This window comes from Eurytemora carolleeae, unplaced genomic scaffold (assembly GCF_000591075.1).
Source record: "Eurytemora carolleeae unplaced genomic scaffold, Eaff_2.0 scaffold705, whole genome shotgun sequence".
NCBI classification, from domain to species: Eukaryota; Metazoa; Arthropoda; class Copepoda; order Calanoida; family Temoridae; genus Eurytemora; species Eurytemora carolleeae.
This window is the reverse complement of record NW_019396596.1, coordinates 146544-173197: the sequence shown is the minus strand read 5'-3', so window position 1 is coordinate 173197 and position 26654 is coordinate 146544. Positions and strand designations below refer to the sequence as shown.

Genomic DNA, 26654 nt, shown 5'->3' with positions numbered 1-26654 from the left:
ATCTAAATACAAAATATGTATGTAAAGCTGTATATATTAAATGCATGTTTATCTGTAAATCTAAATACAAAATATGTATGTAAAGCTGAAAAGTTTGAAGGGCATGATGCGGCAAAATAAATTTAGTTAATTGGAGGGAAAGAGAGTCTTCTCAGAATATTTATCAAGTAATACAGATAATATCAAACTTTAAGTTTTATTCAACTTTATCTATTTTTCACTCTCAACTTTATCTGACCCTCAGATTTAATCTGATCCATTCTGATCCAATGCTTGTAATTCTCATCCAACTTGTAATCCAACCTTATTAATCCAACCTTATTAATCCAACCTTATTAATCAAACTTTATTAATCCAACCTTATTAATCCAANCCTGTTTATCTCCAATTACCCTGGTCTGGTATCCCTGTATATCTCCTATTATTCTGGTCTGGTATATCTCCTATCACATTGGTCTGGTATCCATGTATATCTCCTTTTACCCTCGTCTGATATCCCTATATCTTCTGTTATCCTGGTTTAGTATCCCTGTGCCAACCTTATTAATCCAACATTAATAATCCATCCGTACTAATCCAACCTTATTAATCCAACCTTATTAATCCAACCTTATTAATCCAACATTAATAATTCAACCTTATTAATCCAACCTTATTAATCCAATCTTATTAATCCAACATTAATAATCCAACCTTATTAATCCAACCTCTACTTAATTCAACCGTGTTAATCCAACCTTATTAATCCAACCTTATTAATCCAACCTTTTTAATCCAACCTTATTAATCCAACCCATTTTTTCTAACCCTTTCTTATCCAACCCTCATTAAGATCCTTATTAATCGAACCCTTTACATTTACGACATTATAATTCCATTCCTATATAGTTTCACAAAAACAAAGACATTTAAAGATTTGTATAAATTTTCCCTGTATAGATATTGAGTTAAAAACAGGTCAACCAGGTTTTTATAAATTAAACCCCTCCAATAGTATAGAGAGAAAGAGAGAAGAACAAAGCGGAGGAAATTGTTCCCGGATTAAGAGGATTACTCCGAAGGACGTCCTGGGGTTATAACCCTGAATATAAAACAGGGAATCTTGAACCAACTTCATACATATCTTTTACAGACCAGGGTCAGCTGAAATATACAACAACAACAACAATAAAATAAACTTGTGGAAAGAAAGGATCAGAAGATACAATAGAGAAGTTTATAATTTAAATAAACTATTGTGTTTTATACAATTGATGCATAGCTGTTACATCTACATTAAATTGCAGAAACAGAAGCACCTAAAAACTATTTATTATGATCATTAAAAAAAGAGCGATTTAAATCCAGAATCAATCTAAATGAGGGAAAATTTGGTTCAAAATAAATAATATTGTGTTGTAAATATTTAGATGTGAAAACAGAGAACAAATTCTTGTGAATTTTTACTTTTTGATTTGAAGCCTATTTATTCCGTTTATACCAGTCTGCTGTAAAAACCCAATTACTGCCGCCAGGCTATTCACATTGTTCACCTTCAAACAGAAATTTCAAATCTGTTTTTTTTTCAAATTTAATTTCTCTTAAGACTATCTGTACACAAGCTCACATTGACAAAAGCTCTAATTTTCTAATCCCTATAGATCTTTGTCGTAGATCTTAGATATTTCTACCGATGAATTCTGGTAAATCAAATAATCTTAGTTTGAAATGTCAAAAGTTTACACCATCAGATTGCAAAGATATAGGTATAAGAAAATTTAAGTTTATGGCAAAATGTCAAAGTATCAAATGGAGATTGAGCACAGTCCCTTAAAGAAATGTTTTTAGATTGAGATTTTCTTATATCTGAACGAACAGTCGATTAGCATGCAGTTTATTTCATATTATTCCTGCTTCAGTGCTCGGCATTTTCCCTCATTTTACACAGGGATTCAGTACTAATCATTCATGGTCTGGGATTTCTGAATATTCTCAAGTATCCTGGTCTGGTATCCCTGTATATACTTTTATCCTGGTCTGGCATCCCTGTATATACTTTTATCCTGGTCTGGTATCCATGTATATACTTTTATCCTGGTCTGGTATCCATGTATATACTTTTATCCTGGTCTGGTATCCCTGTATATCTCCTATTACCCTGGTCTTGTATCCCTGTATATCTCCTATTATCCTGGTCTGGTATCTCTATATATCTCCTATTACTCTGGTCTGGTATCCCTTTATATCTCCTATTACCCTGGTCTGGTATCCCTGTATATCTCTTATAACCCTGGCCTGGTAACCCAATATATCTCCTATTACCCTGGTCTGGTATCTTTAGATATATCTCCTATTACCCTGGTCTGGTATTCCTATATGTCTCCTATTATACTGGTCCGGTATTCATGTATATCTGCTAGTACCTTGGTTTGGTATCCCTGTATATCTTCTATTATCTTGGTCTGGTATCCCTGTATATCTCTTATTAGCCTGGTCTGGTATCCCTGTACATCTCCAATTACCCTGGTCTATGATCCTTGTATATTTCTTATTATCCTGGTCTGGTATCCCTGTATATCTCCTATTGCCCTGGTCTGGGATGCCTATACATCTCCTATTACCCTGGTCTGGCATCCCTGTATATCTTCTATTATCCTGTTCTGGTATCCCTGTATATCTCCTATTATCCTGGTCTGGTATCCCTGTATATCCCCTATTACCCTGGTCTGGTATCCATGTATATCTCCTATTACCCTGGTCTGGTATCCCAATTTATCTCCTATTATTACCCAGGTTTGGTATCCCTGTATATCTTCTATTATTCTGGTCTGGAATCGCTGTATATCTCCTATTTCCCTGGTCTGGTATTCCTGTATATCTCCTATTTCCCTGGTCTGGTATTGCTGTATATCTCCTATTGCTCTCGTCTGATATCCCCTTTATATATCCTATTACCCTGGTCTGGTATCCCTGTTTATCTCCAATTACCCTGGTCTGGTATACCTGTATATACTTTTATCCTGGTCTGGTATCCATGTATATACTTTTATCCTGGTTTGGTATCCCTGTATATACTTTTATCCTGGTCTGGTATCCCTGTATATCTCCTATTACCCTGGTCTTTTAGCCCTGTATATCTCCTATTATCCTGGTCTGGCATCCCTATATATCTCCTATTAACCTGGTCTGGTATCCCTGTATATCTCCTATTACCCTGGTGTGGTATCCCAATATATCTCCTATTACCCTGGTCTGGTATCATTAGATATATCTCCTATTACCCTGGTCTGGTATTCCTATATGTCTCCTATTATCCTGGTCCGGTATCCATGAATATCTGCTAGTACCCTGGTTTGGTATCCCTGTACATCTTCTATTATCCTGGTCTGGTATCCATGTATATCTCTTATTAGCATGGTCTGGTATCCCTGTATATTTCCAATTACCCTGGTCTGTGATCCCTGTATATCTCTTATTACCCTTCTGGTATCCCTGTATATCTCCAATTACCCTGGTCTGTGATCCCTGTATATCCAATTACCCTGGTCTGTGATCCCTGTATATCTCTTATTACCCTGGTCTGGTATCCCTGTATATCTCCTATTACCCTGGTCTCGTATCCCTATACATCTCCTATTACCCTGGTCTGGCATCCCTATATATCTTCTATTATTCTGGTCTGGTATCGCTGTATATCTCCTATTATCTTGGTCTGGTATCCCTGTATATCTCCTATTTCCCTGGTCTGGTATTGCTGTATATCTCCTATTACTCTCGTCTGGTATCCCCTGTATATATCCTATTACCCTGGGCTGGTATCCCTGTTTATCTCCAATTACCCTGGTCTGGTATCCCTGTATATCTCCTATTATTCTGGTCTGGTATATCTCCTATCACATTGGTCTGGTATCCATGTATATCTCCTTTTACCCTCGTCTGATATCCCTATATCTTCTGTTATCCTGGTTTAGTATCCCTGTGTATCTCCTATTTCTCTGGTCTGGTATCCCTGTACATCTCCTATTATTCTGGTCTGGTATTGCTGTATATCTCCTATTACTCTCGTCTGGTATCCCTGTACATCTCCTATTATCCTGATCTGGTATCCCTGTATATCTCCTATTATCCTGGTCTGGTATCCCTGTATATCTCCTATTACCCTCGTCTGATATCATTATATCTTATGTTATCCTGGACTATTATCTAAGTATATCTCCTATTTCCCTGGTCTGGCATTCCTGTCTATATCCTATTATCCTGGTCTGGTATCCCTGTACATTTTCCATTACCCTGGTCTGGTATCCCTGTAAATCTCCTATTATCCTGGTCTTGTTTCCCTGTATATTCATATTATGATCCTGGTCTGGCATCCTTGTATATCTCCAATTATCCTGGTTCGGTATCCCTGTACATCTCCTATTGCCATGATTTGGTATTCCTGAATATTAGGGGTTTTTAATCATCCAGGTCCGAGATCTTTGTACCCTAATCCCCTTATCAATTACCCTGGTCAGGTATCCCTGCATATCTTCTATTAGCCTTGTCTGGTATCTCTGTACAGTTTATCATCTCTTATTACCCTGGTCTGGTATCCCTGTACAGTTTACATCTCTTATTACCCTGGTCTGGTATCCCTGTACAGTTCATATCTTCTATTACTCTGGTCTGGTATCCTTGTACAGTTTATATCTTCTAATACCCTTGTCTGGTATCCTTGCACAGTTTATATCTTCTATTACCCTGGTCTGACATCCCTGTACAGTTGATATCTTCTATTACCCTGGTCTGGTATCCTTGTACAGTTTACATCTCTTATTACCCTGGTCTGGTATCCCTGTACCAGACCATATCTTCTATTACCATGGTCTGGTATCCTTGTACAGTTTATATCTTCTGTTACCATGGTCTGGTATCCCTGTACAGTTTATATCTTCTATTACCCTGGTCTGGTATTCCTTGTCCATCTCCTTGGTCTGGTGAGGAATAGTTGATGAATCTGGATAAATGGATAAATATCTCTGGTCTAATCTATGAATCTGTAAGACTATTAAGAAGGTTCTATTGATGAGTTTGATTGAAGAGGATTAGTTTCAGGAGTACTCTATACTGGACAATGGTACAAGAGAATTATTTTATTGGAAATAAATAAAAATCTTCAAATATAAATAAATATTATGTTGCTAATTATTTGCATGGATTATCATAAAATGTTTTTTTAAGTTTCGATCATAATGAGGTTCTCCCTGAACTTGAAACCTTAAACTTGAAGCTGAATTTGAAACCTTAAACCTGACCCTGAAGTTAAATCCTTAAACCTGACCTTTAACTTAAACCCCAAACCTGAAGCTGAACTTGAAACCTTAAACCTGACCCTAAGGTTGAATCCTTAAACCTGACCTTTAACTTGAATCCTTAAACCTAAACCTGAACTTAAATCTTAAAACCTGAAGCTGAAGTTGAAACCTTAAACCTGACCCTAAGGTTGAATCCTTAAAACTGACCTTTAACTTGAATCCTTAAACCTGACCTTTAACTTGAATCCTTAAACCTGACCCTGAACTTAAATCCTAAAACCTGAACCTAAAGTTGAATCCTTAAACCTGACCCTGAAGTTGAAACCTTAAACCTAATCCTAAACTTAAATCCTTAAACCTGAACCTGAACTTAAATCCTTAAACCTAAACCTGAACTTGAAACCTTAAACCTGACCCTGAACTTAAATCCTTAAACCTTAATCTGAAATTTCAACCTTAAACCTGAACCTGAAGTTGAAACCTTAAACCTAATCCTAAACTTAAATCCTTAAACCTGACGCTGAACTTAAATCCTTAAACCTGAACCTGAAATTTAAACCTTAAACCTGACCCTAAACTTGATTCCTTAAACCTGACCCTGAACTTGAAACCTTAAACCTGAACCTGAAATTTAATCCTTAAACCTGACCCTGAAGTTGAATCCTTAAACCTTAACCTGAAATTTAAACCTTAAACCTGATTCTGAAGTTGAATCCTTAAACCTAAACCTGAACTTGAAACCTTAAACCTGACCCTGAACTTTAATCCTTAAACCTTAACCTGAAATTTAAACCTGAAACCTGACTCTAAACTTGAATCCTTAAACCTGACACTGAACTTGAAACCTTAAACCTGAACCTGAACTTGAAACGTTAAACCTGACCTTTAACTTTAAACCTTAAACCTAACCCTGAACTTAAATCCTTAAACCTGAACCTGAAATTGAAACCTTAAACCTGACCCTGAAGTTGAAATCTTAAACCTGACTCTGAACTTGAAACCTTAAACCTTACCCTGAAATTGAATCCTTAAACCTGACCTTTAACTTGAAATCTTAAACCTGACCCTGAAACTGAAACCTTAAACCTGAACCTGAACTTTAAACCTTAAACCTGACCCTGAATTGAAACCTTAAACCTGACCCTGAATTTAACCTTAAACTCAAAACTCTAAATATAAAGCTGAATCAGATTTTTTTCATGTTCTGAACCAAAAACAGACCTTTTTCACCAGAACCTGTACCCAGAGTCTAAACCTGACCTAGATCTTTCCGCTGTCGTGAACCTGACCCAGAACCTAAATCTTACTCTAAATTCAAACCTGAAGCTGAACCCAAATCTAAACCTTAACAATAAACATTTAAAACGGAAAACTCTGCCATCAAAAATTGGCCAAATAATGCTAAATGTCGCAACAATACATTTCAAAACTAGGATGAAAGAGAAAAGAAGGAGATATTTAGGAGTGAGAAGGAAGGAGATACTGAGATGTTTTGGTGGATCCACTCCAGGGTTTAAAACATGAAAAGAAGATGAGTGAACAACAATTTAAACGTACAATATAGATAGGCTGTGAAAAAATTCTCACATAAGAAAAACAAAAGTTGGATTACGGGGAAATAAGAGTGTGTATAAAAAATAAAAGGAAGGGTAGAAGAGTAAAGACATTATAATAGAACAGGAGGTATAGAAGAGTGTATGTATTATGAACAGGAAGGGTAGGAGAGTGTATATATTATAAAGAACAGGAAGGGTAGAAGAGTGTATGTATTATGAACAGGAAGGGTAGGAGATTGTATATATTATAAATAGCAGGAAGGGTAGAAGAGTGTATATATTATAAAGAACAGGAAGTATAGAAGCGTGTATGTATTAGGTACAGGAAGGGTAGGAGAGTGTATATATTATAAAAAACAGGAAAGATAGAAGAGTGTATGTATTATAAAGAACAGGAAGCGTAAAAGAGTGTATGTATTATGAACAGGAAGGATAGGAGAGTGTTTATATTATAAAGAACAGGAAGGTTTGAAGAGTGTATGTATTATGAACAGGAAGGGTAGGTGAGTGTATATATTATAAAGAACAGGAAGGGTAGAAGACTGTATATATTATAAAGAACAGGAAGGGTAGAAGAGTGTATATATTATAAAGAACAGGAAGGGTAGAAGAGTGAATGTATTATAAAGAACAGGAAGGATAGAAGAGTGTATTTATTAGAAAGAACAGGAAGAGTAGAAGATTGTATATATTATAAAGAACAGGAAGAGTAAAAGAGTTAATGTATTATGAACAGGAAGAGTAGAAGATTGTATATATTATAAAGAACAGGAAGAGTAGAAGAGTGTATGTATTATGAACAGGAAGAGTAGAAGATTGTATATATTATAAAGAACAGGAAGAGTAGAAGAGTGTATGTATTATAAAGAAGAGAAAGGATGAAGGATAATGTTTATAGGTTCTAATGTGATTGTTCTCCAACTTTCTGTTTCGGAGTTGAGTGGAGAAGGTAATAAAATGGCTGTATCAGTGTCGCATGAGACGAAAAAACAGAGCTAATTATTTTACCCATTAGCTCTGCAGCTCTCCGCAACCTTCTTATTCTCTTCTCAACATTCATATTAATTTTGAATACTTTTTCATATCTGGCTTATCTTTTTAATACTCAATTATTGAAGATTTCTAAGAACCGTTTCTGAACTTATTTACGGGGATTTTTCGTAAAAAGTTACTGATTTAAAATCTCATTATTCATTTTATATTTAGATGAAAATACTCCCCACTTCATGTACAATATACATAGTAATCTTACTTTTACTCTTCTTCTTACTCATTTATTTTAGAAGTCTTACTCTTATAATTCAGTTATTCTTATAATAATCAAACTATGTTACTCTTATAAACTAGTTATCCTACTCTTATAAACCAGTTATCCTACTCTTATAATCCAGTTATCCTACTCTTATAATCTAGTTATACTATTCTTATAATCCAGTTAGACTACTCTTATAATCCAGTATCCCCACTTGTTGTCCTCTCAGAATATAAAATTCGAATTTTTAAATCCACTTTTAAAAATTACAAATCATTAAAAAGATTAGTTTTGAGCAACATTATTATTTAATATATTTTCAGCCAATATCTGAATATTAACAAGCAAGTATCAAGATCTGTACAATCAGATTCAGAGTAGCTTTCATCTTAAAGTCTAATTTCTATAGTCTATATGTTGTATTGGACACTTTTCTTGAGAGAAGGGGAGAGGGGGGACGGACAAAAACCATCGGAAAATGCGCCATTGAATCATAAAGTTAAAATCAAATATGACCTGTAATTCCGTTATCGTAGTTTTTGCCCAGAGCTCTATTCTTGTATGCCAAGAAATACTTATCGACACCTTTATCTCTGAAAATTTAAATATAGGGGAACTGTTTCCAAACCTAGAGAAATCTCTTCTTTTATATAAAAAGGTGAGCATACAGTTAACAAGAAGTGGTTTTAAGTAAAGATTACATTTTTCACAATCGTTTTTAACTTTATGATTCAAGGATGGAGAGTTTTAATCATTTTTATTTTATTTCTTTTTCTTATGGAGGTCCAGAAAAAACATGTAAAAATTAACTATCTCGTTTTTCTTGTTGTGAGTGATGTATATTAGGTCTAACCAAATCAAGGTATTAGGAAATTCGATTTTTAAATAATAATTTAACATTTCCTCCGATAGCGTTTGTCATTTGAAAACTATAGAATATAGAAAACTAATTTTCCGACAAACTTTTTGACAATAAACTTTTAAAAAGTTTCCAGGAAAAAATTAATAATTCATCGTAGCACGTCTGAAAACTAATATTTGATTTACAATATGTTACATAATTATACAAGTGCATAATGTAAAAATGTAATATTTTACTAAGATATAAAGCATTTTAAAATAACAAATATAATAATAAGTTTCCCAGTAAACATGGCAATTATGAGACGATCTAATCATCGTATTTGATCTTTTAAAGCTCTTTGGGGACAAAATGTGTATTAATAAAGTACGAATCCTGCAAAGCCTGTACGTAAGTCTTACAACCTATTTTTGGTAAAATCTTTGCTCTTAAATAGCCATCAAATGTAAAAAACGACATTTATGTCATCTGTAAATTGTCACTTTTAATGGGACACCTTGTAGTTTTTTTTCACATAATAGGTTAGGAGAGTTTTAAATTTCATATATTATTATCTACGATTGAGTTTATCAAACTCAGAGATCAGTCGCCCTGAAATCTGAACAAAGACGACAATGAAACTTGAATGTGTTCTTGTTTTCACTGTGTAACGGCAGTGCGGAGTATTGTAACAACTGATCGATTCTTTCTAAACCCTTATTTATAGAAACTGCGCTATTAAGTATTAAAGTCAAATAAAAAATACGCAAATGCAAAATATCTAATTCTATGGATTTGGAGGATGGGAGAAAAGAATAGGACGAAAAAATGGTTTAATCCTTAATGATGAAGTTGGGTTCAAGGAATCATCCAATTCTTCTTTTTAAAATCTTTTCTAATTTTAGTCAAATCTGTTGAATAGTGAGAAAGAATGTGGCAGTTGACTATTTGACAGATAAAGAAGGGGAGGAGGGGGTTATATGGATGATTTTCAGGATATGTCATTCTAGGGAAAATCAAATCCATTCCTGTAAAAAATCCTAAATTTAAAGAGAGATATCAACATTTTTACAAAGTTTCAAACTAATACTTTTTGTATGTGTACTGTTTAATTGTGCAGTACAGTTTACTTTGTTCACACTTTTGCACTTTACAGTGTAAGTATATTGTACGTTTCCGACTTTCAATTTACTAACAGTACAGTACAGTACAGTACAGTACATTACAGTACAGTACATTATAGTACATTACAGTACATTACAGTACAGTACAGTACAGTACAGTACAGTACATTACAGTACAGTACAGTACAGTACAGTACAGTACAGTACAGTACAGTACAGTACAGTACAGTACAGTAAGTACAGTACAGTACAGTACAGTACAGTACAGTACAGTACAGTACAGTACAGTACAGTACAGTACAGTACAGTACAGTACAGTACAGTACAGGACGTTTTTAAAGCATTTATCGATAAATTTCATGATGTACAAAAGTTGGTTAGCAAAGATCCGGTTTACCATAGACTAAATATTGTTGCTGATGATGGCAAATATTATTGTGGCTACAAACATTTTATAATCAATAAAATTGGTTTCTCCGTCTGTGTAGCTGCTGTGCTAGGAAAGATATCTTAATCTAAAGCTAACATAAAAATGTTTGTAAACATTAAATCAGACAATGTCCCTAAAAATATTGATAAAACCAATAACCTACTCTGTCTTTTTTTGTAAACCTGATGATATCTCCCTTTTATACTTTTTATATCGTCTTTCTTTCTCCCATCCCGACCCTGGAGCCGTAGGATTGGCTCAAAATCCTCTAAATTTACGAGTATCTTGAGGTCCTAAAGCCTTATCTGGGGGTAGCTTCAGAAACTCGGAGTTTTAGGGAAATATTTAGATCCTTTGGCGTTGAGAGCTTGAATTTAAAATGTGTCTAGAGTTATGTAAAATAATTTTTAATCTATGCATTTCTATGAAGCTGTAGACATTGTTTTACACCACAGATAACACAGATAAGTCAATAGGTTATTGTTATTGTGAACAAGGTTTTGGAACCTATTTAATTACAAACTTTCTGTGTAATCTGTGGCTGGTTTACAGATAATATCTCTGTTTATCTATTTTACAGGTTTATTATTTTAGAAAGGATTTATGTTAACATTTACTGGACTGGACTCAGTATATCTTTGTAAAGGAGTATTTCTACAAGTATACGAAGAATATATCCAGGTACTAGGAGTATACCCCGGTATACTATGAGTATATCCAAGTATACTAGGAGTATATCCAGGTATAATAGGAGTACATCCAGGTATACTAGGAGTATATCCAGGTATACTAGGAGTATATCCAGGTTTACTAGGAGTATATCCAGGTTTACTAGGAGTATATCCAGGTATACTAGGAGTATATCCAGGTTTACTAGGAGAGTAGACAGGTCGTCCTTCTATGAAGTATGATTTTTTTCTACTTTGGGAAAAATGCTTTTAACAATGTAGGGGACAATACATTCATCTGCAATACATTCAAATAAATCAATTTAAATGTGTTAAAGATTTTCAGAGTCGCGAAACGTAAAACATTAAGACAATATTTATTGGTTTTTGTTGTTGTTGTGGGTAACTGACTTTACTAGGGATTACATGCTTGGTGTTAAGCTAATCAGCTAAATAATGATATGTAAGGAGCATCTACATGAGGAAAAGGTATTATCTAGGTTTCAACGTAATTCTTCTAGCTTTGTTTAACTTTCAGCATCTACAAAGAAATGATTTGGCTTGTACACTTTTAAGTCTGACGTACACTTGTTATAACCCAGCGTACACGTTTCTGAATCAAAAATTATTTTCATGTACAAAAACATTTTATTGCACAATTCCTGTTCCTGTTTGAACAAGAGAGACATGATGGATTTGTATTAAACTAAACTTGGATATTTTGGCAGAAAATTGTAGTTTATGACTCGTAAATATCCTTGTTATGGTATCCCAGCTTCCTGGCTAGCTCATGAATAACCTCCTTGAATATGACGGAATCAATGTTCTGTCCGAGCATATAAAGGAGAAACCAGTCTCCCATCTTTGTCTTTTTAATAATAATATTGATGCACTCTTTCTTCACTAACCGGAACCGGATATAAAGGAGATACGCCTGAAAATATTATTACTAGAATAGTTGAGAATAGGGTTAGATAGGTTGGGAGTAGGGTTAGAGAACTGAATATGATAGGTGGGGAGTAGGGTTAGAGAACTGAAGAAGATAGGTTGGGAGTAGGGTTAGAGAACTAAATATGATAGGTGGGGAGTAGGGTTAGAGAACTGAATATGATAGGTGGGAAGTAGGGTTAGAGAACTGAATATGGTAGGTGGGGAGTAGGGTTAGAGAACTGAAGAAGATAGGTTGGGAGCAGGGTTAGAGAACTGAAGAAGATAGGTTGGGAGCAGAGTTAGAGAACTGAAGGAGATAGGTTAGAAGCAGGAATAGAGAACTGAAGGAGAAAGGTTGGGAGCAGGATTAAAGAACTGTAGGGTACAGGTAGGGAGTAGGGTTAGAGAACTAAAGGAGATAGGTTGGGACCAGGGTTAGAGAAGTGAAAGAGATAGGTCGGGAGAAGGGTTAGAGAAGTGAAAGAGATAGGTAGGGATTAGGCCGTTGAGGTTATAGGTTGGCAGAGAGGTATAAAATCATGGTGTAAGGGAATGGGATTCAAATCTTAAACATAAACAGAATTGGTAAAAACAAGAAGAAGTATTTAAACACATATTACCCTTATCCTAGGAGAGAAAACGATGAGAATCCTGTAAGTTACAACTAGGATTGTTAGAAACCCCAGGAGCAAGAACCAAAACCAGATAAATATATAGATTTTCTCATTCACTGAAATAAAAACAAATTAGATATTCTTATTGGAAATAGAAGTAGACAAATGAATTTATATTTGATACATTTATTTGCTAAACTGAAACTTTTTCATTCTTCCTGTTTACTATCCAACGAGTTGAGATATTTTGAAAGTTAGCTTGGAAGATTAATGTGCCAAACTTTATTTCTCCTCAAAGCATTCGTTTTCGTTGTAACACGGCAGTCTGCTAAAGAAAGGTTTATTTCGCTTGAATCGACAAAACCAATATATTTTCTAACCCATGATTTGTTAAGGAAACTTTATTTCTTGTGTAAACCAATCCTAATGGAGCAATTTTCTTTCAATCCTATTCGATTCCGCACCGCGAATAGTTTCAGCACTGATACTACAATTAGATGATTATCTTAGTCTCCCACCTCCACCTCCTCCCTATTTCCCCTTTGCACAGTACATCTCCCCTTGTACACCTCCCTCATTACACCTTCCCTAGTACACCTCCCTCATTACACCTTCCTTAGTACACCTCCCTCATTACACCTTCCCTTGTACACCTCCCTCATTACATCTTCCCTAGTACACCTCCCTCATTACACCATCCCTAGTACACCTCCCTCATTACACCTTCCCTAGTACACCTCCCTCATTACACCTTCCCTAGTACACCTCCCTCATTACACCTTCCTTAGTACACCTCCCTCATTAACCCTTCCCTTGTACACCTCCCTCATTACATCTCCCCTATTACACCTCCCTCATTACACCTTCTCTAGTACACCTCCCTCATTACACCTTCCCTAGTACACCTCCCTCATTACACCTTTCCTAGTACACCTCCTACATTACAACTCCCCCAGTAAACCTCCCTTCTTCTCATTAATCCTCCTATCTCCCCCAGTACACCTCACACAAAACACCTCCAGTACAATTTTCCTGCCTCCCCCTGGTATCTTAATCCTCCCCAATCGTACCTCGATCAATTCAGAAACAAGAACTGATGATTATATTCATCTAATATGTCTCCATTTATCCTGGTTCATGTAGAGATCTATTATTCCTTCTCTTCTAATTTATAGATTATTGCCAAACTATTCCAATTCGGTAGAAGATAAATCATTGAATTTGATGTTGTAACACTTGAACCTGGAGCTTTTAAACCTGAGTGAAAGCCAACTAAACTTTGAATAAGGAAAGTTTTAATGTTGGAAGTAGGTTTGAGAGATATCAAGATCCTCTTCACACAAAGAATAATAAAACAAAGTTACTACCCCTTGACCTCACAAGAACAAACCCATGGAGTTCACTAGAAAAGATAAAACCTGTGCTCATATACTAGTTTCTGTAGTACAAAACAAAATGTTTGGGTTGGAGCAAGGTTATAATGCAAGGAAAGTTATTTCAGAGGTGTTTGCATTTTTGTGCTGCAGTGTACTGTCTCTGGGCGATAATGTAAACACAAGACGGATGTCGAAGCCTGACATGGGATCCATCTTTCACATAAAAAATCAATGAAATAATTAATTTTCAAACCACCGATTGGATATCCCTCTAAACCAAATGATCTAACTTTTTGAGTAGTATATCTATATCACAGGTGTCAACTGGTCATAGGAAACTATTATGTGAATTATCTTGTTTACAAATTCCGCCCAGAGAGAACTGGTTTCAATATCTACGCAAAGTAGACGCAAATGCAATTAACTTTCCTTGTATTATAAACTTGGGATGGAGAAGGTTGTAGTTCAGAGAAAATTTAGAAGTATGATTGATTCATCCGTGCGTGATAAATACAATAACATTTGCGTTTCCAAACATTTGAATCAAATCTGGGGAAAATTTCCGATATTGCTTTCCACTTTAGAATGTGATTGTAGGAAATTCAGGGGATTTGAGCTTGTGAGGAGGGTGGAGGTGGTGGAAGGGGACTATAGATTGGAGCTAGGGAGAAGGATAGAGATGGTGGAGGGGGACTATAGATTGGAGCTAGGGAGAAGGATAGAGGTGGTGGAGGGGGATTAGAGATTAGAGCTAGGGAGAAGGGTAGAGGTGGTGGAGGGGGATTAGAGATTGGAGCTAGGAAGAAGGGTAGAGGTGGTGGAAGGGGACTAGAGATTGGAGCTAGGGAGAAGGATAGAGGTGGTGGAGGGGGATTAGAGATTGGAGATAGGGAGAAGGGTAGAGGTGGTGGAGGGGGACTAGAGATTGGAGCTAGGGAGAAGGTTAGAGTGAAAGAGAANGTGGAGGGGGACTAGAGATTGGAGCTAGGGAGAAGGTTAGAGGTGGTGGAGGGGGATTAGAGATTGGAACTATACCGTATATAGCAAACATCCCCCCCCCCCCTCCAACGCACAATTTTGTATTGCTAAAAATATTCCGTGCTCTTAATAGTTCTTATTTACATTAGGGGGATATTGAGAATATTCTTGAGCAATTTTATTCATTGTTCAAGGGTAAAGAGACATTCAAAATAGCATCACAGAATTCATAGAGTTTAAATTCATAAAGGAAACTGAAGACTCGCCATTAAATATCAATTTGTTGTCCCTATCTCTTTGCAACCTGATGGTGAAAATCTTAATTTTGATATTTAAATTTTTTACTATTTTATCTAGCAGTATTCATGCTTAAAATATCAAAAGTCAAGACGACATCAGGTTGCAATGATAAAAGTATTGTAAAATTTGAGTAAAAGTAATCATCTGCCACATCAAGTTCAATTTGAATACCTATGTTCAAGGGAAGAATACACATTGCGTCATGTTTCTCAATTTCTCCGCTAGAACCGAACTTGTGAAAAGTGCACTTTGTCATCCGTGGGAAAATATAAACCTGAAGAATATAAAACTTGAAGACATAAAGCTGGCATTTATTAAACATGATGATATAAAACAATCCTAACCTATAAACTCAACCAATCATAAACCTATTCTAAAATATGAGCTGAACCAATTTATTCTACTCTGTAAAGTAAATCAATCATATTCATATGAACTAAACCAATCATACTTTATAAACTAAGCCAATTCTAAAATATGAGCTGAACCAATTAATTCTACTCTGTAAAGTAAACCAATCATATTCATATGAACTAAATCAATTATACAATATTGATGAACCAATCATACTCTACAAACTAAACCAATCATACTCTATAAACTAAACCAATTATACTCTACAAACTAAACCAATCATACTCTATAAACTAAACCAATCATACTCTATAAACTAAATCAATCATACTCTATAAAGTAAACCAATCATACTACAAACTAAACCAATCATATTCTCACAAATCATACTCTGAGCAAAACCAATTCTAAAATATGAGCTAAACCAGATAATTATTAAAATTAAATCAACTCTGTTCCTAGACTTTCATACTGAACAAATTCCACTCCATAGCTAAACCAAACCAACTCCATGATCTAAGTAAATTCTTCATGATGAGCCAGACTAATTCTTCCCTGGACCTAACCTTAACCAATTGAACTCCAGGAGCTAAACCAACTTTACTAAATTCTACAACCGGAGCTAAGCCAATCCTAAACCTTGAAATTTACCACTTCTATAGCATGAGCTAAACTAAACCCAGGATAGAGCTAAACTTACCATAGGATCAATCCTATCCTCTTGATCCCGCTCGGCGAACGATATAACCTCAATACCAAACGTCAGGAATGTTCCGTCGAAAAATCTGTCCATTAAAAACATTTGACCTAAACAATTTAATTCTTAGATTCATCGATAACTATAAAACAAAGCTCTTCGCTCACATATATATATATTTGTTTGTATATTTTTTTAGCACCCCAGGGGTAACATAGACTAAATAAATTCGAAATTCATTTTTCTTCAAAAATATTTTTTTTCAAAAATCTATATTTTTCAAATTCGGTTTAAGAAAATATAATTAGTGATAAAAAGATAATTTAGAGATAGTTACCAAAAATATTGACAAGACCAAGGAATTCACAAAAGAAGTATCTATACGCCCAGAAGTTGTGATTCTTGAGGTTTGAGTAGAGATAATCCAGGAGAAGTTTCTTTTTCTGTCGTTTCTCGGACTCCCTGAAAGTCATGGTGTGTAACAACAACAATTCCGACAGAGTTGAAATTTCACAATATTCTTTAAAATAATAGAATAAAGAGAAAGCTGTACATTCTCTTCTTTCACAATACTTCAACTTTCACTAGATTTGAAATAAAAAATATTAAAAAAACGCTCTATCAAACTTATTTAACATCATAAAATCATTAACAACTACAGAATTCTCTCATAATAATATTAATATTTATCTTTAATAAAACATTTCTTTGAAAAACTGAGATGATTCTAAAATATTAAAAGATAAAACTAATTCTCTGTTAAATTTAAAAAATCTGTAAATTTTCCTTCTATTCTGTTAGAAGGATTATTTAAGTTTGAGGACAACCTAGATTATATTGTCAACTCAAAACATCTAATTTTATCCTCTTAACTTGAAAATAAGCTTAGTAATAACTTACCAAGATTGTATTTCAAGGTTATTGCAGGATGAAGTACATCGAATGTATTTTAGGGCGTATTGCAAGATGAAGTGCAGAATGTATTGCAGGGTGTATTGCAGGGCGTATTAATGCAGGATGAATCACGGAATGTATTGCAACTTCTATGAAAGGGTGTATTGCAGGATGTATTGCAGGGTGTTTTGCGGGGTGTATTGCAGAATGTATTACAGGGTGTATTACAGGGTGTATTGCAGAGTGTATTGCAGGGTGTATTGCAGAGCATTGAATGGTGTATTGCAGAGTAAATTAAAGAGTTATTTCAGGGTGTATTGCAGGATGTATTGCAGGGTGTACTGCATGATGTATTACAGAATGTAATACAGGGTATATTGCAGGGTAAATTACAGAATGTATTGAAGGGTGTATTGCAGGGCGTATTGCAGGATGTATTGCAGGGCGCATTGCAGGATGTATTGCAGGGTGTATTGCAGGATGTATTGCAGGATGTATTGCACGGTATATTGCAAGGTTTACTTCAGGGTGACTTCAAGAGTGTATCGCAGGGTGTATTGCAGGGTGCATTGAATGGTGTATTGCAGGGTGTATTGTAGAGTGAATTAAAGGGTGTATTGTAAAGTGTATTGCAGGGTGCATAGCAGGGTGAATTCATGGATGTATTGCTATTGTGTATTGCAGGGTGTATTGCATTATTATTACATCTGAAAACTATAAACCTTAATTTTGATGAAAAAAATCTTACGTTATAATTCCTTGATCAAGATCCATCTTCAACGCTGCTATCTTCCCAGCTTCCCAGTTCTTCCAGAGCCATCGTGGTATATAGAACAGGATAGCCTAGGTATAGAACAGGATAGAAATATAATTTTAAACCATGACTTAATTCTTAAATGGTTTGTTAAAAGTGAAAATTATTTGCAATATGGTTTTGATATGTTTTGATAGGATATGTTATTTCTGTTATTATTATATTAGTCTTGAATTTAAACTGAACTCCGGGATTAGATTGAGTCTAGGGTTTAAACTGAACTCCGGGATTAGATTGAGTCTAGGGTTTAAANGGTTTTGTATTTGCTTGTATTGGTTTCATATATTAATATCAAACCAACCAAAAATCATCAATCAACCAACCAATCAATCACTAAATTAATCAACCAATCAATCAATCCATCGAACCAATAAACTAATACATCAATCAACCAACCATCCAACCAACCAACCAACAAACCAACTCAATAATTCAATGAACTATTCAACTTATAAATAATTCTAAAAACCAATATACCAAACCATCTGGGAACCATTCAATCAATCAATCTATATATATATACCAACCACTCATTTTTAAATCAATCCACCAATCAATCCTTAAAATGACCAAAACGTACAAATTTATCAATCAATCAACAAATCATCAAACCAATTAAACTAACAATTGTTTAATCGTTCTACCAACTAACCCACCCACCAAACTTTCAATTTATTAAAGGGACTGTAAGCGTAATTTTAAGTGACTCTTCATGTTCGATTCACAAGGGTACCCTTAAAAGCTTTGTCTGATCAAATATGAATTAGATATCAATGTTTATAATTTTGAAAATTGAATATTTTCCATTGTAGATTCTTAACTGAAGTGACTTGCGCATTCTATTCTCCAGGAAAACATATATGAACTATCAGAGTTAAACACTTTTAAACCTAGAAAAAACTGAAGGATTGAATAAATGAATATAAAGGTAAGAGTATTAAGAACCTGAAGGAATGAATAAATGAATGTGAAGGTAAGAATATTAAGAACCTGAAGGAATGAATAAATGCATGTGAAGGTAAGAGTATAACGAACCTGAAGGAATAAGTGTATGTGAAGGTAAGAATATTGAATTATGTCTGTATCCTGGAATATCTGCGTAAATAAACAGTTTAGATATTCTAATGATTAATAGCACCTTAGAGAAGGGGAATACTAACCCAATATATGTTACACAGAGCTGAATAAAGGTCCTTACAAGGATGTTATGCAAGGACAGTTTTTTTTATAAGTGTACACATCTTTTGTACTGCAGTGTAAGCTGTCTCTGGGCTGTAATGTAAATACAGGACGGATGTCACAGCCTGACATGTGATCCATCTTTCACATAAAAAAATCAATGAAATATTCTGGTCATAGGAAAATATTATGTTAATTATCAAAATTTAATGCTTTTAACCTCCTCGGATGCTAAACGAACACTGATACATCTATTCTTGTTTACAAATTCCGCCCAAAGAGAACTGGTTTCAATATGTACGCGGAGTATACACGACCGCAATCAACGTTCCTTGCATTATAACCTTGGTTCCTTAGAACAAATAAGTAAATTCAATATATTTAAAAATTCAACCCAAATCTTTACAAACAATAAGAAAGCATATTTTTGTTTAAAACTATAGACAGGGTTTGTGTTTACTCTAGGATAACATAATTACTGCAAAGAAGGATGTTAGCTCCTGGATTGCAGATTTACTAAAGGGATTAGTGTTATTCTAGGATTGATGTTTACTTCAGTGCTGAAGAATCACTGCAAGGGTTGCGTTGCATTTTTCAGGATTACAGATAAATCCAAGGATCAGTCTCATTGATTGCGATTTACGAAATATGGCATGGATTTGTGTTTACTCCCGAATTACAGACTGCAAGAATTGGTGTTTTTATCCAGAATTACAGATTACTGCAAGGATTGGTGTTTTATCCAGAATTGCAATGCAGACTGTAAGAATTAATGTTTCACAGATTACTGCAAGGATTGATGTCTCCTTAAGAGGCCGAATTTAATGTGTTTGAACCGCATCGCTGAACCGCCAATTACTGGTTCAAATTGCGCGCTGGCTTAAATCTCGAAACACTGATTAAAATTACAAGTCTAACTAACCATGTTTGAACGGTTCAAATTCTATAAATTCTGCCTCTGAAAGGATTGATTTTTATTTTCTGAGAAGGTGACACATTCACTGCAAGGAATGGTGTTTGTTTAAAGGGACCGTTCACTTATTTGGGTAATTTCAGGGTAAACTAAACAGCCTAGTAATAGTCTTACTTTTCAAAGACATCTGTGGCCGGAGAAAAAGTTGATTTTTCGTTCAGAATTCGAGCGCAAAGGGACGGTCCCTTTCTATAGACACTAATTGATGTTTTTTTCAGCATGTTGTGAATCAAAATAAATTTCGAATATAAAATTAAACTGTAGTATCTAATCGTTAATTGTAAATGTCATTATTTTTTTTTTTTTTTTTACTTTTTTTTTTTTAAATAACACTATTTTATCGCATTCAAAATTGTGTATTGCCTGTGTAAAAAGCTGAATTGGACGCGGCATGACAAATGAAAAGTTGTGCACATACGGGAAAAAAATATACAATATCTACAAACCAAAATACGATTAATGATTAATTGATTGTCGTAGAGACGTCGTCTTTGTAAACACATTTTACATGTTTTAATACGAAAAACGTAAATTTCTTGCTAACTCAAATATCAAAAGTTTTAAGATTTTTGTACATAATAACGAACACATAATGACACTAAAATATAATAAATTTAAATGTTATTGGGCTGCTGTTACTGAAAAAAACATCAAATAGTGTCTATAGAGAGGGACCGTCCCTTTCCGCTCAAATTCTAGACGAAAAATTGGCGTTTTCTCCGGCCACCAGTTGTCTTTGAAAAGTAAGACTATTACCAATCAAGAGCGAATAGGCTGTTTAGTTTACCCTTAAATTACCCAAATAAGTAAACGGTCCCTTTAAGAATAACGGATTTACTGGAAAAATTTAAATTTTCAATATGATTATATGATACAAGAATCTGTCCTTAATCTAAAAAAAACTTATTTTGCATGGAGGGTTACTTGAAATTAAACTTCTTTTCAGTTCTTTTCAGGGTAAAATGTCTTGGACGGAATTGTATTTCTGTCACAACAATATTTGAAGATATAGAAAACTCTAAGATTTATTTATCTATGAACATATGTTTAAAATGTAAAAAATAAAATTAAAGAAAATCTTAAGTTATGCAGTACACAAATACAATCCCGTCTTAATGAGAAAGCGAACCTCCCACCTCACTTATTACTGAAGGTGTAGATTGATTTTTGTGAATTTTCTCATAAATCTTGTTAGAAGGACAGAAGGTTAGAATAGGGAGGGAGAAGAGGTATAAGAAAGCTGCATACCGATACTATCTGCTTTAAGTACATTTACTTGTCAGATAAATGATTTCAAACTATTCCAGATCTGGCAGAGGTATGTCGGTATTGAGGAGTGACAGAGAGGAAGCATTATCAAATATAATCAATTCTAGGGTTTTCAATTAATATGCAAACTGTGCTTTTCGGACTGAAATTTCAAGCATTTTTTAAATACTTGGATGAATTTAATGTTCGTGATCGCTAGGCTAATAAGTGATGGGTCACACACAGTTCTATTTCTTTAAGGTAGGAAACTGTTAAAAATAATTGAATTCATGAAAAAGAAAGAATAATTTTATTTCCCGGGAGAATAATATGCATATACATGAATATCATCAGACCTTTATAATTGCAAACACATTTTTGTAGAAACTAAAGTACAAGAAAAATTAAACCAGATGAATTCTTCTCGAAATAAGATATCTACATACGTATCTATAAAAACGAAAAATTTGGAAATCTACAAATGGTAACATAAAATCTGCGAAAAGGAACTGAGTTTTTGTCACAAACTCTACTTTTCTAATCTCTATATCTTTGCTACCTTATATCGTAGACCTTTGGTATTTTAAACTATGAATTTGAATAATCTAAGTTTGAAATATCAAAGGTTTGAATAATCAGATTGCAAAGATATAAGGATTAGACAATTTGAGTTTGTGACAAAAACTCAGTTCCTTTTAGTTTTATGCTTACCAAGAAAAAAGTTGTTGCATGAAAAGTAACATTTAAAAAGCAAAAATTATAAAAGCCTAGTATTATAAACTGATAAAAATTAGGAGGTTATGACATTCAAGAATAGTAATATATTTGTGTATTCTCTGCAGTGTTTCAGGATCCCCAGGCGAACTAACTGTTCCATAGTGTAATGAGATTTATGTTGAGGTCGGAGAGAAATATATGATCATCCCAGGCAAAGTTCCGGAATTAATTCTGTCTAGGATTGAGAATATTAGAAATTTTAGAATTTTTCCCGGATTTTCCGGTGAAAGCCTGGAGATCCTTTTTTACTTTCAACCATAGATAAGATAAGAATAATTATGGCAGAAAATGATCGATAAAGGAGGAAAACCTGGAGGTTTTAACCATCTAAAGATATTATCAATAAACTTCCAACAAACGTACTCTTCTCTCTCTCATATTAATTCTTCAGGTTTCATTTAATCCATCTGTGCAAGCCCCCATAGGATTAACGAGAATGTTTTGGTACAGTTTTCAATTCTAACCATCCATCAATAACCCATGAAGTTAGAACTGACGAGGGTCAACCCAGACCGAAAAATATTTTCAATAAATGTGGAACTAACATCTACTTTTTTACTCTACAGAGTCTTATGATGTTCCACACAAATATTGGACCTAAAAGGCCAAGAAAATACATACGTAAATATGTAAAATGTTTAACATTTTGTATTTAAAATCTGTGTAGCGCGCTGGATCGGTTCATTTTATGTTTCAGGCATAACCTTCCGTTTCTTTAAAGTAACTGTAAGCCTAATTTCAAGTGGCCCTCCATGAAAAGATGACAAAGTCCGATTGACAACGGTACCTTTAAAACCTTTGTCTATTCAAGTATGAATTAGATATCATTGTTTAGCATTTTGAAAACTGATTATTTTCAATTGTGATTCCTTTACAAACGTGACTTGCGCATTTCTTCTGCATGAAAACATGAAAGGAAATATCAGAATTTAACCCTAGAAAAACGAAAATTTCTTCTACATCATTGATCATTTAAAAGTTTCAAAAGGGTAATATTGTGAATCGGGCATTTCCATCTTTGTAAGGAGGGTGACATGGAATTGTGTTTACAGTTCCTCTAAAATATCTATTGCTAGATTTCCCGTATATCCCCGTAATTAAACTGAAATCCTAGATTCAAAAGTTTACACTTTAGATATCGCAATCAGTCAATTTGATTTAAGCGCTATAACAACTAAAAGTATCAGCCTCCTAGTGAAGCTAAGCATCTAACCCATATACAGTAGGTTTATGTTGGCATCTCAACTATCAAAATAAACATTATGAATTCAGGCTTAATACTAATAGATGCTCACAGTTCCAACCCGTTTACTTTATATACAAATAAACAATGTATCAATAGATATTTTATAAAAACTGACAAGTTTATCTATTCATCTGTAAAACAAAAAGTAGGTTAAATTGAGAATTGTACAAAACTTAAAGGCTGATTGGACCCAAACATTGTTTAAAAGTTAGAGTACCTTATAGATATAGATATTTCATCAGACATAACATTTTTAAAGTTTAAATTTTCAAAATAAAATATTGATTTTGTTTTACTGAACATTACTGTAATATCCTATATAGCACTTAATGTACTGGATTGTTCTGTACTGTATTGTACTGCTCTGTCGTATACTGTACTGCAGACTATAAGAGGTATCGAATCTATGTAAGAAAGTCACAGGGAAAAAAAGTTTGTGGAAAAAAATCTGAAAATAAAAACTTCAGAAAAAAGTCCCAATTTTCTGAAGTCCTAGGACAAAATGTCACTGAAAATAAAGTCCTGAGTTTTAGATTCCTGGGACTTTTTTCCTAAAATAGTATGGGGCTGCCAATAAAATCTCAGGGAATAAAATCACAGGAATAAAAGTCCTGAAGATAAAAGGTTCTAAGTCTTGTGAAAATAAGGTCAAGTCTAGGACGTTTTTATAAAAAGGATTTTTTTCTAAGCATCTGCATATTGAATATATCCAGGGGTGTTTTTATATCAATTGCCCCTTTTTTTTGAATGGTTGTAAACATCCTTTGTTCCCATGCATTCCCATACTATAATAGGACTTTATTTCGGGGACTTTTCTGTATTAAATCATACTGGAACCAGAAAAAAAGTCTCAGAAAATAAAGTCTGAAAGTGGTAGGACTTTATTTCCAACAACTTTTTATTTCATGGACTTTTCTTCCACACGACTGTTTTAGTGCCGAAAATTAGAACTTTTTTATCGGTTACCAGAGGGATCTACCCCTGTACCAGAGTAAGAGAGGAAAGACTGGTGAAGTATTCTCTCTTGAAAGATTTCCTTCTAATCTTTCAAGAATTAACGAAATCTCACTCCTCTAGATTGATATATGAGAATATCAGAGAAGGAGATTTTCTGAATTTTATAATGTTCAATTTTACTTTCTATAATTTTCTTTTGGTTTTCAGACAGGTTTTCAATTTAAAATTTTTTTATATTTTAAAAGACGTCAATAAACCGATCAACGATGTGGAGATCATTGATCATTGTTTTGAAAAAATCAAGGATTTGAAGATTAAAAATATCTGCAATTATATTTTAGATGTTACAAAATCTTTAAAAAAGAATTAACAATCTTATCATTTTTATTACCTTTTTCTGAAATGGATCGTCATCGTTGTAATTAAAAGTGAAATTCCGTTTTAAGAATGATATTTTCGATTAACAACAATACCCTTTTAATTTTTATCTGATCAATAATATGAAAAAGGGGTTTCTAGCTTGAAAAGTATTTAATTATGACAATTCCTCCATTTTTTAAAGTAGAAATGTGAAAGTCACGTTATAGAGAATCCGTCAATTTTTAATTCAGATGATAAATATCTCATCCATTCTTGATCATAGAAAATGCTTTTAAGGGTACCGCAGTGAATCGGATTTGTCACTCTATAAATTGCGTCAACAAGTAGATAAATTGCGTCAACAAGTACCGTAATAGGGACTGTAAGCGTAATTTCAAATGACTCTTCAAGCAGATACCGTATTTTTTCTGACTCGAACATTTCTCCATTGCTTTTTTGAGAAATAAAAGTCACTTATCAGAGAAACCGCAAATAAAATAAACAGTTTAAAGAAACAAAAACATGGATATCTAATTCATACTTGATCAGACAAAACCGTCACCGTTGTAAATCGGGCATTTTTATCATAGCACGGATGGTTACTTGAAATTACACTTACATTCTTTTTAAGCCCCTTTTTAAGCCCCCCTTCCCATTCCCATAGGCCCCAAGTCTATATTTAGCAAAGAGATGGAGACAAGATAAAGGCTAGAATTAAGTTTGTTTGAACCAGAAACTAGAAAAGCATTATTTTAAGGGGAGGAAACTATAGTTCTTAGTTTCAGAGATAAACTTACTGTTCTTCTCAAATTAGGGGAGAAAAACATACAAACTAATTCATTAGTTCACTCATTTGTAGATTCATTTAGCAGATTCTTCATTAATTACAACTTTTTATTATGCTACAGTGGTCAGCATAAAACTGTGGAATACAATGACGAAGCTGGTATTTTTTATAAGTTTAAAGAACACTTTTCCAGAGGTTTTAATTGTATTTTTAAGCATACTTTTCAATCGATCGGTCATTTTCTTACATGCTGTTGATGTAAAAAGTTGTTTTCTGCAGAAGAAAGGATTTCGACATCCTTAGTCAGAAAAATATGTAAACGTGTTTCATCTGCAGAATTTGGAGAAAATGTCTTGAATAAAAATTGTTTTTATATTTATCACTCAATCATGGAGTACATATTTAAAGAAAATCAATAATGGGACTGTGTAAGCGTAATTTCAAGTGACCCTCCATTTGTGAAGTGGCGTGTCTGATTCACAACAACATTTTAACTGTTCAAACACTGTAAGTTTCGGTTTATTTCAAGTACCAGGCAGAATTTTACCAGCTAGAGCAAGCTGTACAGTACAATTACAGACTATATATAAGACAAGGAGAATTGAATAGAAGGAGGGGGCAATAGGGTTTCCGTACACTTTGCATTCCCACACTTTACATGAAGGGTTACTTGAAATTACGCGTGCAGTCCCTTTAAAGGAAGAATTTTTCCTACCTGGAAGAAAAGGCAGAAGCAAACCCATTGATAATATCTGACATATCTTCTCTCCTCTGGATCTACAGTTTTATCTATCCCAGGATGAGCAACATCTATTCCAATACGTTTCCAGAATGCGCTGGGTATAGTGTAGGTGGAGTGTATCCAACAATAGGTATTTAATACATCTTCAGGGATATCTTTAGTATGAACACAGTCTATAGGGTTTCCAACATACTGCCTACCATTCACAAACTTTTCAATTTAACCCAAATATTTCGGGTTATTTCTAAATCGGGTCGGAGGAAAAAATAATACAATTGTTTAAC

The 26654-nt window shown here is 34.1% G+C and overlaps 1 protein-coding gene across 1 annotated transcript in view; it reads right to left on the bottom strand.

The window, feature by feature from the left end:
* Positions 1-10301: 10301 nt before the first annotated feature.
* Positions 10302-26654, bottom strand: part of LOC111706080 (innexin shaking-B) — a 34877-nt gene continuing 18524 nt past the window's right edge. The window contains exons 4-10 of the mRNA XM_023478840.1: positions 26344-26566; positions 18036-18130; positions 16731-16855; positions 16397-16503; positions 15514-15616; positions 12695-12804; positions 10302-12078 (exon numbers count right to left, since the gene is read on the bottom strand). Of these exons, the coding sequence (XP_023334608.1) occupies positions 11884-12078; positions 12695-12804; positions 15514-15616; positions 16397-16503; positions 16731-16855; positions 18036-18130; positions 26344-26566 (958 nt within the window). The 3' untranslated portion in view covers positions 10302-11883. The remainder of the gene's footprint in view (positions 12079-12694; positions 12805-15513; positions 15617-16396; positions 16504-16730; positions 16856-18035; positions 18131-26343; positions 26567-26654) is intronic.